The sequence below is a fragment of the Boleophthalmus pectinirostris genome, unplaced genomic scaffold (assembly GCF_026225935.1).
Source record: "Boleophthalmus pectinirostris isolate CB_2022bp ecotype Guang Dong unplaced genomic scaffold, ASM2622593v1 HiC_scaffold_22, whole genome shotgun sequence".
In the NCBI taxonomy this organism is placed as follows: domain Eukaryota; kingdom Metazoa; phylum Chordata; class Actinopteri; order Gobiiformes; family Gobiidae; genus Boleophthalmus; species Boleophthalmus pectinirostris.
In genome coordinates, this window is record NW_026571190.1 from 3,797,987 (window position 1) to 3,811,663 (window position 13,677).

Consider the following 13,677-nt stretch of genomic DNA (forward strand, 5'->3'; position numbering starts at 1 on the left):
CACACAGGATGTTACAGGTTGAAACTGGTCAAGGTCACTTGATGGTCAAGGTAACCAAGGACAAATATGTGTTTTTGGTCATAACTCCATGAAGGATCAAGCTCGAGCAACGGGAGTGTGCATTTGTATAGTCAAATATGAATAGTTTTCGAGATAATCACTAATTAGAACAGTTCCTTTCTCTTTCAGTGCAGCCGTTAAAATTCTAATTGGAACAAAAATAATTTCCATTTCTTGTTTTTCTGGTGATACACAACACACTGATCTACAGTCACACAACTAACATACACACACTCATGAAAAATGACATTTTCATTACACGCTAGTAAACACAGACAATCTCATGTGTGACCAATATCAGACAAATGTTCATAGGCACTGTGGATATTGTGGATATAACAATCATGTAATATGGGCTGGGCTCCTCATGAACTGCCCCCACCGATGCCTCATGGGGGACCAGGTTGTTATTTCTGATTGCTCTTGTTTTGGTAAAGGTTTAGATTTGGTCTCCATCTCCAGTGCTCCAATCCCACACCTGAGAGCGCTCTCCTTCTCCCTGCACTGCTGCTCCAGTTTGAGGATGCGCTGCTTCAGCCCGTTCACCACCTGCACACCCACATATTGTAGAAAGTTTTCATACTTTGCAGGGTCATTACACAGACATTCATTTCCTGGAGACTGACCCTAAGCTTAACCACAATGAGTACGTGCCTGATATAATTTAACCAGTATCTGAACTGAGCTCCAACTTGTAGTGCCTAAGACGAGACTTATAAAACCGGGGGGGCAGGGTGTTCTCTGTGATCGGCCCCAGACTCTGGAACACTCTGCCCTCCCAACATCCAAACAGTCCCCACAGTGGAGAGTTTTAAGTCTTGTTTTAAAACCGACTTTTACTCTCTGGCTTCATTTCATTTTTCTTCATTCATAAAGCTTCATTTTTAGCTTTATGCTTTTTAACAGTTTTTATTTAATGTTTTTATTTATGATTTACTGTGTTCATTTGTATTCATTTGTCATGCAGCACTTTGGAAACCGTCATGTTTATAAAATGTGCTACAGAAATAAAGTGGATTGGATTGAACTGGATTGAACTTTGAGCCATGTTACTGGTTTAATATTGAAGGCAGTTTACAGTCCGTGCTCGGTGATGAATACCTGCTGGAGCCCACACGCACATTTACAACTGGTTCTGATTATGACACTTTAAGTATCATACTTACACTCTATCTCAGTGTTTCCTAAACATTCTGAGGACCCATATTTTAAAAGTCACAAACCTTCGTGAGCCAAGTCAATAAACATTATTGGTACATCACAAAATAAAGGTGGATTTGAGTATTATTAAACATTAATGAGGAGATTTTATTGTTGACTGAGCATACTGAACATTTAGTATAATCAAGTTTTAAACAAGGAAAAAATGTATAAAAGGTAGGGATGTAACGATATGCATCTCATGATACGATATTTATTGCAATATTTTGAAGAGGCTGATATAATGTAGAAGGAACACTTTTTACATTTAAAATACCTTGAAAAGATTTTGGTGTCAGTTATTATCGTCATAATCCCTAGAAATCAAGTAAAAAACTGATCTCTTCATGTGGGCTGCACTCAAATGAATCATGGGATATGTAGTTTCCAATGTTCATAAGCTGTAGCTACTAGAAAACAATGCATTTAAGCAAAAGAACTTGTTATTCGATATATTGTGACTGGCCATGATATTATTGTGAGACTTTTGATGATATGATATCATGATATTTCAGTTACTGTTACAGTCTATTTGAACATAAAATTTAGCTGATTTCTTTTTCTTTTCCACATTCAATTGACCTACATGCAGATCGTGACAAGGCGACCCCAAAACAATCTCTTGCGACCACCTGAGGGTCACGAGATCAACAATCACAACTGACTGGGTTAACTGAGTCTTAACCTGTAAATAGCGGATTATGTTTTTCTCAGTATATGAACAGACCAGACCTCATGTGAAAGCCCAGAACCTCCAGAATTCACTCACATGTGAGGCTCAATCTGCTTTCTGATCACCAAATTATAACATAAACAATTGTCCATCATGTCCAATGTTTTCAATAATTAAGAATAAATCAGCATCACATTTGTTATCAGTAAAAGCTGTATTTGATTTGAACATGTCTACGTCGTATCTGGGGGCACAGATGACTCAAGTTTATGGAATGTAAAATCAAAATCTTAAATAAAGTTCCTCTTAGCACAATTACTTAAAGGCATGACTCACCACACTGCCTTCTCTCTTTTTATCCACCAAACTGCGGGTAAACTCTGCTCCCTGAAAACATGCACACATCAGTATTTTTGTACAGAGCCTAATCACGACACTGTATCAGCTGAACTGACTTTGGTGGGATCCAGCAGCTCCTCTATCTGCTTCTCGCGCTTGGCGTTGTCCTCCTCTAGGCGGCGCACTTTGGCTCTCATTTGCCTGTTGTCAGTCTTGTGTGCGTGGAGGCTCTGGAGGAGGACAGACACACACACACACACACAGGGTTATACCGTTCAGATGTCACACATGAGCTCAGGATTGTGCCATCACACAGAATTATCAATGAACCTAATGTAAAACAATGGATATTTGAAAATGTTAAATACTAAACGAAGCATTTATTCAAAAGTGTTGGAATTATGAATTGCTCTGACTACGTAAATACTTTACGTGGATACAGTTTTTGAGCACCTGTAGTGTTCTTGAGTTGGATTTTAGTTGAGTACTTATTACTTTAATTCGACTACATTTGGAATACGAATATAATACTTTCTACTTCACCACATTTCCATAAGACTCAAAGTAAGTAAGTAATTAAGTATTTATGTGGAATTTTTTTTTAAAGCCTGTGCTGCTGCCGACTCACACAAAGAGGATCTTCTCCCTGTGACGTCACTGATTAGTCAGTTTGTTGTAACTTTTTTTGGAAATTATACAACACACAGGCTAACTGAACTGCAATTTACCCATTCTAAACAAATATGTTTTGTGTCTGTCTAACCTAATCACAGCATAAAAGTGAATAGTATAAAACAAAGTATAAACCAAAATACTGTTTGTGGTTGTTTTTTGAAATAACCTTTTATCATTTTTGAAGCTGCAAAAGTTAACATTCACAACACTTGAAATGATTTGTAAAAAATACTTTCAGTACTTAAGTCACTTTTAAGTTAAGTTAATGTTAATAATGTTAAGTTACTTTAACCATAAGTCACTCTGGAGTATAAGTCACAGCCAAAAAATGAGTAATGAAGAAGAAAAAAACATGTATAACTATAAGTTGCACTTTTTGGGGAAAATTTATTTTATAAAATCAGGGACCAGGAACCGACATTTTATCTTGAAAGGCAAGTTCTAGTAATAACAATAGAACAGAGAACAACAGACTGAATAGAAATTAATATGTTAACGTAATATATGAACAGTTCTTCAGATAATTATAGCATAAACAACAGTTTATAAGTTTACCAAACTCACGACCTCACTCCAAATCACTAAATCCACCGAATTTTTCATCCTCGGTGTCACTTCTGAACAACTCCATGCAACTCTGGTTGTCACTGAAGTCCACTTCAGTGACAACCAGGAAAGTTTCATAGTGCACCCGCCTGGTTGCCGTGAAGCTGTGTTCTCCATCCCCGCTTTCCGCCAGTCTCTCACGAGTTTCTCGCTCACTCCAAACTTCTTTCTGCTGCTTATTTCACTACTTGCAGCAGGAGACATGCACAGAAAACTGACACAGAAGCCTAGAGTGCTTTCTCACGGCTGTCAGTCTGAAAATTTTAATACATAATTCGCACCAGAGTGTAAGGAGCAGGAAACACCCAAACCATGAAAAAAGTGCGACTTACAGTCCAAAAAATACAGTAACTTTTTGGATAACACGTTTGGATAAAAGTATACCAGTTATTATATCGGGTTATTCCACTCTTCGTTTGTCTTTTTTCTACTGTTTGGACAAATGCATCTCTATGGACGTGTGGCCCACTTACAACAAACATGTCAGGTTTTCCTCATGGTGGTTAGTTTTGACATATAATCCGAGCCTTATTGTTTGGAATATTTGTGTGTTACCTTCTTCAGGCGGATGATCTCCTCGTACATGTCCTCTTTGTCTCTGAAGTCAGACGCAGTGAAGCCTGAAACACAATTTACACAAACAATTTAAAAAAGACCACTGGTATTTAGGAATAAACTTAAACATGTCCCTTGGTCAAGAACATACATGGAGTTGTATTTTGTTTCACTCACGCTTGTGAATCCAATTAATCCAAAATCGTCTCCTCTGAGCCTCAAAAATGCTCTGTTTGCATTTTCCCCAGATTGTTGCATCACAGGTAAAACTCTGACTTCTCTCACATTGTTTTTAAGCCAATAACCACCACAGATCAGTGAAATAGTGTTCACAATGAATGCATGGCTCCATTAGCAGAGCATTCACAGGGGATAAGGACTTTAAATGTTTGCTTTCTAATGTTCATTCCCATTGCTGACAGCAGAGGGAGCTCCAGTGCCTAAATGCCTCATGAGGTGAAGTATATTTAAAGTTAGAAAATGTGAAATAATTATCCCAAAGTGACCAAAAGCATGTTTAAAAGTAAATAAAAGTCACAAGAATGCAACATATGTGTTCTTTAAAGAGGCGATACTGTGTGGGGAACACAGATCACCATGTTACCTTTTATTGCTTTGAAAATGATATATTCTCCAAAAATAACATATTAGGACGATTTAAAAGTTTCACTGTTGTTTATGATGCTCTAAGTCTCCTTCCTTTTGCTCCCCACGCTAAATCACTCCCCTTTCAGAGCGCAATCACAACACAGTCAGCATAAATCTCATTAATGAAACTACTGCACATCACATCAGGTTTGTCAAGTTGTTGTGTATAGTTTTGTATCATGTTTTTGTATATTTATAGAGAATTGTTGTGTGGGAGCATGGGTGAGGTAGGCTTGTGGGCGGAGCCTTGGACAGTGTAACAGAATCTTACAGCTAACAGTAACAAAAAAAAAAAAAAAAAGCTGTTTTTACATTGATTTTGTTGTGAGAGTGCTGAGGAGTGGGGCGTACCATTGGCTGCAGAGTGGAGAAGTCTTTGCTGTTTTCTGAAGTTCTTCTTGAGCAGCTCTGGTGAGACATTACACTCAGCTCTGATCATCGGGGTCACATCTGAAACACACACACACACGAGACTATAATGGGTTTTCACAGTTCAGTGTCACACTGGATTGGCTTTTATTTTACACGATGAGCATCAAGTCTGCACTCTTTTTGAAAAGGCTGGAAATGGACTTTTTCTGGGGACATTTTGAAGACTGGACCATTCAAAGAATAACAGAATACGTTCAGACTGCAGGGTTTACCGCTCAATTCGGATTTTTATGTGAAATCCGATGTTTTTGCGAGGTCGTTCACATTTCCAGTTATATGTGACTCCAGTGTGAACTTTAAACGACCCAAAAGTGTCCCACATGTGCACTGGAGACACGATGACGTCAACCGCAGTGAGCGTGCTCTGTGTTTACGGAAGTTGTCCAAACATGGACGCGAGCATTGAGCACCTGGAGATTTTAAAGTTCCTCTCGTACTGGAGCCAGAACATGAACAACTTACTTGTTTTAAGGAGGAGATTGAGAAGGAGAAGGACGAGGTTTTTGGTCGTGGTGTTTTGTGGGACAGCGGCAGCGACGTCCGTTGAAAGGAACGTGTGGATGTGGAGTGGTGAGTGGTGATGTGCTTTGCTTCAGTGACACGGAGTTCATTAATAATTTTCACCTAATAGTGACATTTGTGGCTTGTTGATAACGTGTAGGTTGGATGAATGCACTTTGGCCATTCAGACTGAAGTCACATGTCAAAAGATCAGATGTGTATCAGTTTCAGGAGCACATATCCAAGTGGCCTGGGTCTCATTTGAAAAAATCTGATCTGTGTCATTCAGACTGTCATTAAAAGATTGGATACAGGTCACATAGAGGCCAAAAAATCGGATTTGGGTCACTTCAGGCTGCAGTGTGAACGTAGCCTTTGTTAGGGCTTTGTAGGGCTGCAAGATAAATCACATCCAAATCACAGTTTGAATGGACGCAATTAGCAAATCACCAAGGCTGCAATTTACAAAGTACCATCATTTTCACTTCCACAAACAAGTTGTTTCTAGCCATGATTCCTTTAAATATGTGATACAGAACACGGTGCATAATACAGATACGCCAGTAATTTCACATCAATCCAGATGTATTTTTCAAATGCAAATGCTTTATTATTACATATTGAGATGATTGTACAGGATTTCAAAGTCTGTTCACTGAAAACTACTGATATTAGATTTTTTTTTTTTACATTTAAGAACTGCAGGAGTTAAGGCTGTCAAAAAGAACTGAACATCAGACAATAATCGATCCTTATTTGAGCAAGCATCGATTAAAAAAATAAAAAAGAGAAAAGAACCTGCCTGGACGACACAGATTACACAGATATAAGGCCACATGATAATATAAAAGAAAATACCAGCACTATGATTTAATGTTGAAAATTACATTCTACTGTCTAAAGAATAACTGTTGGGGATTTTTTTGTTTGTTTTTTTTAGCATGGTATGGGAATCTGTATTGAGTTTGTTCTTTAGAATCAAAATCAAATTTGAAATGATTAAAACTATGAAACCAAAGTACAGAGCAGTGAGTGGTAGATAAAAAACAAATGCAAGACAATTCTGAATTTATCCAATACAGGATAAAACAACTAAAGTAAGTAAAAAGTAAAAAAGCAAATTAGAATATAATTATACTACAAAATTCTGACACAGTCTCCACCTCCATTTTAAACTAGGGATGTAACAATACCTGAAATATTGCAATATCGCATCATCAGAACTCTCTGATATTGAGCGTTGTGACAGTATATTGCAGAAATAGTAAAAAAAAAAATAAACTGCATAAGAAACTGCATATACAATAATTCTGTGCTGTTTCAGTCCATTTTACATAATGAAATAACTGTTATTAAGCACTTTTAAATCTTAAGTCTGTTTATAACAGAACCAAATGTTTGTCAATGCATTTTTAAAGGACAAAGTAGCATAGTCACAATTATGATAACTTCTACAAAATATCACAATAAATATCGTATCGTGAGATGTATATCATGAGAAATTTGGATATTGTTACATCTATTTTAAACTATGTCTAGTTTATAATAGAGTCATGATACTAAAATTTCAAACTGAATTTCAATACTAAGGATAGTGTCGATATTCAATACCAATTCCGATACCATGATGACAGTAAAAAACACTCTTTACACAATAGAATGCACTTTGTGTTGCATTTTTGTATGCAAAGTGCTCTATAAACAAAGTTTGATTTGAATTGATAAAATGTGATTTTCAACATTAAGTGGTAGTACTTTCTTTTGTATCCCCATGTGGCCTTATATCTGTGTAATATTGAATTAGCTTTGGGATCAATTAAGTATTTATCTATCTAATCCCTCAGTAGTCCAGGTAGGTGCCATAGTGGTAGGGTTGGGCGGTATCCAAATTTTGATATCATTAAACCTCAGTATTTTACCGGGGTATACGGCATTACCTTGACTAATTAAGAATTATTTTGTAGCTTGTGCCTATACCATTCAGAAACAGAATAACAAGCATTATATTTGCCTAAAAATATCAACAAAACATGTAAACCATTAACAACTTTTATTAACATTTTTAAAGTGCAAATGTAAAAGTTAATAGAACATAATTAAATAACAACTAATGGTATGAGGCGAGCTAAAGTGCACTTCCAGCTTAATCAACACACATCAATTAGCCTAAATTAAAACACAGCCCTACAGCATCTTAGGCTCTTATCAACAGAACTTACAGGTTTATAATAATAAACACACTAATAATAAAAGAACAATAAATAATACATGCAGTAACAAAAATATATGCTACAATGTCTCCTGAGACCACAACGAGTACAGTCATATTTAAACCAGGTCTAAACCAAGTCTAAACCACACCTAAACCAGGTCTAAACAGAGTCAAAACCAGGTCTAAACCAGGTCTAAACAAGGTCTAAACAAGGTCTAAACAGAATCAAAACCAGGTCTAAACCAGGTCTAAAGAAGGTCTAAACAGAATCAAAACCAGGTCTAAACCAGGTCTAAACAAGGTCTAAACAAAGTCTAAACAAGGTCTAAACAGAATTAAAACCAGGTCTAAATCAGGTCTAAATCAGGTCTAAATCAGGTCTAAACCAGGTCTATACCAGGTCTAAACCAGGTCTAAACCAGGTCTAAACCAAGTCCATGGGCATATACTAGTCTATGTGCTCTTCTACTTGTTCTGATACAGCTCAACATCATTCTAAAGACATTCAGGAAAGATTCATTTCTCTCCTGTGAATGAAACTTTTTTAGTATTGAAACCTGCTCAAATGAGTATCTATTTTTGATACGATTTTTAGTCTCAATTAGTATCTGAACTTCGATACTTCTGAGAACCCTTGTTTATGATACAGTGACATCGCCTGAATCCTTCTTACTAGAAAGTGTTTTCTGTGAGCCGCTCCTCTGAGTCACTGCACGTTGGGTAACACATGTGTTAGTGTACTGTGTTGTGTTGTGTTGTGTTAAGTTGTGTTGTGTGTACCGTGGCCGTTGCTGAGGAAGGCAGAGCTGGCAGGCCCTGTGTCCCTGTCTCCGGGGGTGCCCTCTCTGCTGCCCCCTAGAGACGCTCGTGGGAGTCTCCAGGCTGCCACTGCTGCCCTGCGCGGGTTCACATTCAGGCTGGTCAGGTATGGAGACTCTGCATAGGGAAAAACACAATATGACTTTATATGGCTTTAAATAATAGATCTGTCATAAAACACTTTAAGGGTATGTTGTGTGTAGAAAATATTGTGTTTCATTTGAATTACTTAAAGGTGCATTGTGTAACTTTTTTTGGGGGGGGTCAGTCACCAGCTGGTTTCTATGGAGATGTCATTGATCCACCTGGAATGTTCCACAGTATGACATTAAAAAGCTTTCCCTTACCCTTTCCCTTTCCCTTATGGGTGGTTTTATAGCTCAAAAATACCTCAAAAAACAGACATTCTGACTGTGAGCAGGGTCAACTCTCCACAGATCTGACCTGGAACTTGGTCTGGTTTGGTCTCCATGATGATAGAAATGTTTAATGCCATACTGTGAAACATTCCAGACAAAGCAATAACATCTCCAGAACGAAAAGCATTGACGCACCCTCCACCAGAAAAGTTACATAATGCAGCTTTATTATACTATAGTTACTACTGTTGTATTTCAAACCCGAGTTTAATACTAAGAAATTCACTCAGTACTCTATACTTTGACTTTGATAAAAACAATGAGGATCAAAAATGTACTTTCTTTATCTAAGCATGAGGTCTTACACTTACAAAGTTCAAGTTTTGTCCTGTGAATGTGTTTTTTTAATACCTGCTCAAAGGCAGGATCTAGTTTTAATATTAGTTCTAATACCGATACTGGTATCTGATTTTCAAAGTTTTAGACAACCCTAATAGTCACTACAGCAGGGGTTTCCAACCAGTAGCTCTGCACCCCCTTACAAGCAGCTTGCCAAGGAATTTCTGAATAACACAGTATGATGAAAAAGTAAAATTTGATAAACTAAATGTCTTGTATCACTGTACATGTATCATTTTGATGCCTAAGTTTGTACATTCCTAAAAGGATAATGGTTCATGTTTTATAGGCATCTAACTGTACCTCCTCTAAGGCTGTTGTTCTTATATTTATTACATTTCTCTTGATCGCTAAAACTAGTAGCTCTCTGGCATTTTCGTGTTGTAAATGACCTCACTGGAGGAAAAACACTGGAGAGTCCTGCATTATAGTACACAGGAAAACTAAAACACATAGAAGTGCTTGACAGGGAAGGCAAAAAAAAATGTTATGAAACCATTTAAAATATATATATATATAAACAATGGTCATATGATTTGATATTTCTATACTTTTGTGGTTCATCACTTTTTGTGCAACACTTGAATCTCAACCAAGACATTTACACTATAAACTATACTGTACAACTTGAAGTCTAACCCACATTTAACCAATTTCTGTTTTGATGTTTCTGATGGATTGTAAAAATATGATCATTATCTGTTTAATTAAAAATGAGAGGTATTTTCTGGCTCCTTCCTACTTCAGAATGAATCATTTCAGTGTCAATGTAACGCTTATGCTATAGAGCCAAACTCATTTCAGTAGTTCAGAAAATGTTTTGGGATTCCGTAGAGTTCTTACTGGGGGATTGAAGAGGTTTGGCCATTCGCTTCCGTGAGGATTTCTAATGATGAAAAGAGAGAAACATTATAAGAGCAAACACGTGTACTGCAGGGCTGTATTTAAACTGGTATGGTACGGTTTAGTTAGTCACCTTTTCCAGGAAATCATCAGCGAAGCGGAAACTCTCATCAACCTGGAGAGAAAAAGACATGCATGCAGTTTAATACTTATAACTAATAACAAATAAAAAAATAGCAGTTTGGCAGTAAGATTTGAATAAATTTTTTTTTTTAAACTGATCCAAAACTCTTTATTTTAACTATACTGTTGCTCCCTTTGGCTCCTCCCAGTCTCTAAAAGTTTAGTAATAACCAACTACCACATGTTTGGCAATGATTAATTTATTTATTTATAAACTCTCTAGATATTCATTATTTATAACAAGAAAATATTACAAAAGATTTTAAAAAATGCAATAAGTAAATACTAGGGATGTAACAATAACTGAAATATCGTGACATCGTATCGTCAAAGTTCTCACAATAATATCATGGACCATCACACTATATCGAATTACAAGTCTCTTTGTTTAAATGAAGAGTTCTGGTGCAGCAATAGCTAAAAAAGACAGAGGAACTACATAGACCATGATCCTTTGCTCCATTTCAGTGCAGACTACAAGAAGAAATAACAGTTCTAAGTACTTTAAGTTTTAGTTCTTTGGATTGTCTTGTCAAGCCGTTTTAAGAGGAAAAAGTCACATATTAACAGTTTTCGCTGTGTAGCCTCCACAAAATATCACAATAAATATCGTACTGTGAGATGTATATCGTGAAAATATCGTACAGAGAGATTTGTATCTTGTTACATTCCTAATCGTGAGCCTCCCAATTTTTCGTGAGCTTTCCCACAATATCACAATAAATATCGTACCGTGAGGTTCATACTGTGACGATATCGTTACACCCCTAGTAAATACAATATATGCCACAGTAGCATACAAGTGTGCAAAAATATATCGATATCACTGTGATACTAAATTTGGTGATACATTATGGGCTGCTGTATCGATATATCGAATTGAGTAACTTTTCGGTAAATAAAGAAAAACTGCTGAAATGTATTTAGTTCTTAAAAAGGCCCATATTACACCACTTTCAGCTCTATGTTATAATGTTGTTTCCTCATCACAAACATCCCTGGAGTTGTATTTTTGTTTCATTCACACATGTTTAACACACAAAGCCTCTCTTAAACAGAAAACACTCAATTCCACCTTGTGATGTCATGAGATAATACAGGAAGTGTGTTTTTAAACTCCATACATCTTCACGAGAATCATTTGGAACATTTCAGCCCTGAACAAAGGTAAAAGGAACTGGTCTTTGAAAGCTACAGTTTCATGACATCATAAGGTGGAACAGAGAATTTTGAGCTTTGAAAATGTAGTCAGATTACACAACCATGTGTGAATGAAACAAAACTAGGGTGACCAGATTTTCAAAATAAAAAACTGGGACATCCCTGTTTTTTGGTGGTTGTGTTAGGATAAATAACTAGGCTTAGGTGGTGTATAACTATTGCTATGATGTTATTGATGTACTGCTATATTTTATTATTGTACTATTAGAATTCACTATACAATGACCCAGAAAACAGGGACTAGATTACAGATAAGGGATGCAGAGATAGGTTCAGTTCATGTAAAAGATATTCTATTTCTATCTATATGTCTAATCAATTAATAAATAGGGCAAGGACTTATTGATAGGGATATGCAGACTCACAACTCATCACCCTGATCAGACCAGCAAGACACTCCTGTAAGACGTGAGATGAATCCAGGGGATCCTTGTCACAATCGGATAAGATTGTGCAACGTGCCAAGAGGCCTGGCTGCACCAACGAAGAGGCAGTAAGTCTAAACCGTGGTCGCCTCCCACTGTAGTTTGTGTATAAAAATCATTGTATAGGCATAAATATTCAGTCTCTGCATGGGAATGTCAGCACAGACTCCTTGTACAAGTATGACTTTTCTAATATTGGAATAAGTCAATTATCTGGACTTTATTTCAAGTGTCATTTTTTGTCTAAGCAGAAACTAACGAACATGGGAAGAAAAGGTATTTTCCTCAACAGTTGGTAATAATAAAATTGTGAAACTAATGTGAGTCAGTATAGTCGCATTTTCTTTGTGTTTTGGTCATTTTTAAGCAGCTTTTCTGTATTTTACATCAATAAATAACAATTTATGTCTCTCTTTACTGTTGGCATGAATCAGATTGGTCAAAAATAGGGACACCTGGTACATTTCTTGTTTAAAACTGGGACAAATCGCTGGTTTTGGATAAATCTGCTGGAACAGGGGAGACAAAACTGGGACTGTCCAGGGTAAATAAGGACATCTGGTCACTCTAAACAAAACATAACTTCAGCCAGGTATGTTTTTGAGGAGGTAACAGCTTTCTAACATGGCCTAAAGCTCACAAGAGTCAATTTTGTGTATTATAGGACATTTAATTGATTACACAGTTTAGACTTGTCCATTTATGTATATTTGACGATGCATTTTAGAAGAAGACAACCGTTTAAAATGTTAGAAAGCATACAGCATTGATGATGATGTGATTTTGTCCTTATTAGATCGCAGTGAAATAGATGATAACTCGTTAGTAAGTGTTAGAACAGCAATCACGTTGTCCTCACCAGCTCCTCGCAGTCTGACAGGGCATCACTCGCTTCCAGAGACATCTTCACAAGGATCAGAACTCCGGATCAAACTCCAAAACGTGTCTTTTCTCTCATTTTCCTCCAAATTTCAGTCGCCGGGGGTCCAGATTTGTGGCTAGTTATCCTCCTCTTGCTAACAGCTCTGTAAACATTGACAGACACAGATCGTGCAGCGGCTAACAGATGTTAACTGATCTATGCCCCAAAGCGATCTGGACTTTTACGTTTAAAACTGAAGTTGTAGAAGATTGCAGGCGGTTGGAGGTGATATTTTCCGAGGCACGCCGTTGTCTTTTGCCATGGAGAGGTTACTGTTTTCACGTCGCTTCTGAGGAGTCGTCTAGCAACGGTGCGGCAGGAAACCACCGCTTGATTTCAGAATAAAAGATAATAATTAGTGTAATGACTTCAAAATATGGACGTTTTTATAGACAGTGGCTAACAAATTCAATTATAATACAATTTTTGGAGGTTGTAGTGATATTTTAGTTTATAATTATATAACTATGCGGTATTTTCTTGTTTTGTCATTTTATTTTGAAAGTTTGTGCAGTTTGATAATGAGGTGTGATTTTGTTTAGAGGCGGAGGTAAAAATGTATATATATTTTATTTTTAAGAAGTAGAAGAACGAAAAAATATTAG

The 13,677-nt window shown here is 36.8% G+C and overlaps 1 protein-coding gene across 1 annotated transcript in view; it reads right to left on the reverse strand.

Moving 5' to 3' along the window:
- iqce (IQ motif containing E) overlaps positions 1-13,360 on the reverse strand; it is a 41,576-nt gene extending 28,216 nt beyond the window's left edge. The window contains exons 1-9 of the mRNA XM_055158286.1: positions 13,010-13,360; positions 10,455-10,496; positions 10,322-10,364; positions 8,682-8,837; positions 5,108-5,206; positions 4,109-4,173; positions 2,389-2,502; positions 2,270-2,320; positions 539-609 (exon numbers count right to left, since the gene is read on the reverse strand). Coding sequence (XP_055014261.1) covers positions 539-609; positions 2,270-2,320; positions 2,389-2,502; positions 4,109-4,173; positions 5,108-5,206; positions 8,682-8,837; positions 10,322-10,364; positions 10,455-10,496; positions 13,010-13,054 — 686 coding nt within the window. The 5' untranslated portion in view covers positions 13,055-13,360. The remainder of the gene's footprint in view (positions 1-538; positions 610-2,269; positions 2,321-2,388; positions 2,503-4,108; positions 4,174-5,107; positions 5,207-8,681; positions 8,838-10,321; positions 10,365-10,454; positions 10,497-13,009) is intronic.
- Positions 13,361-13,677: the final 317 nt, after the last annotated feature.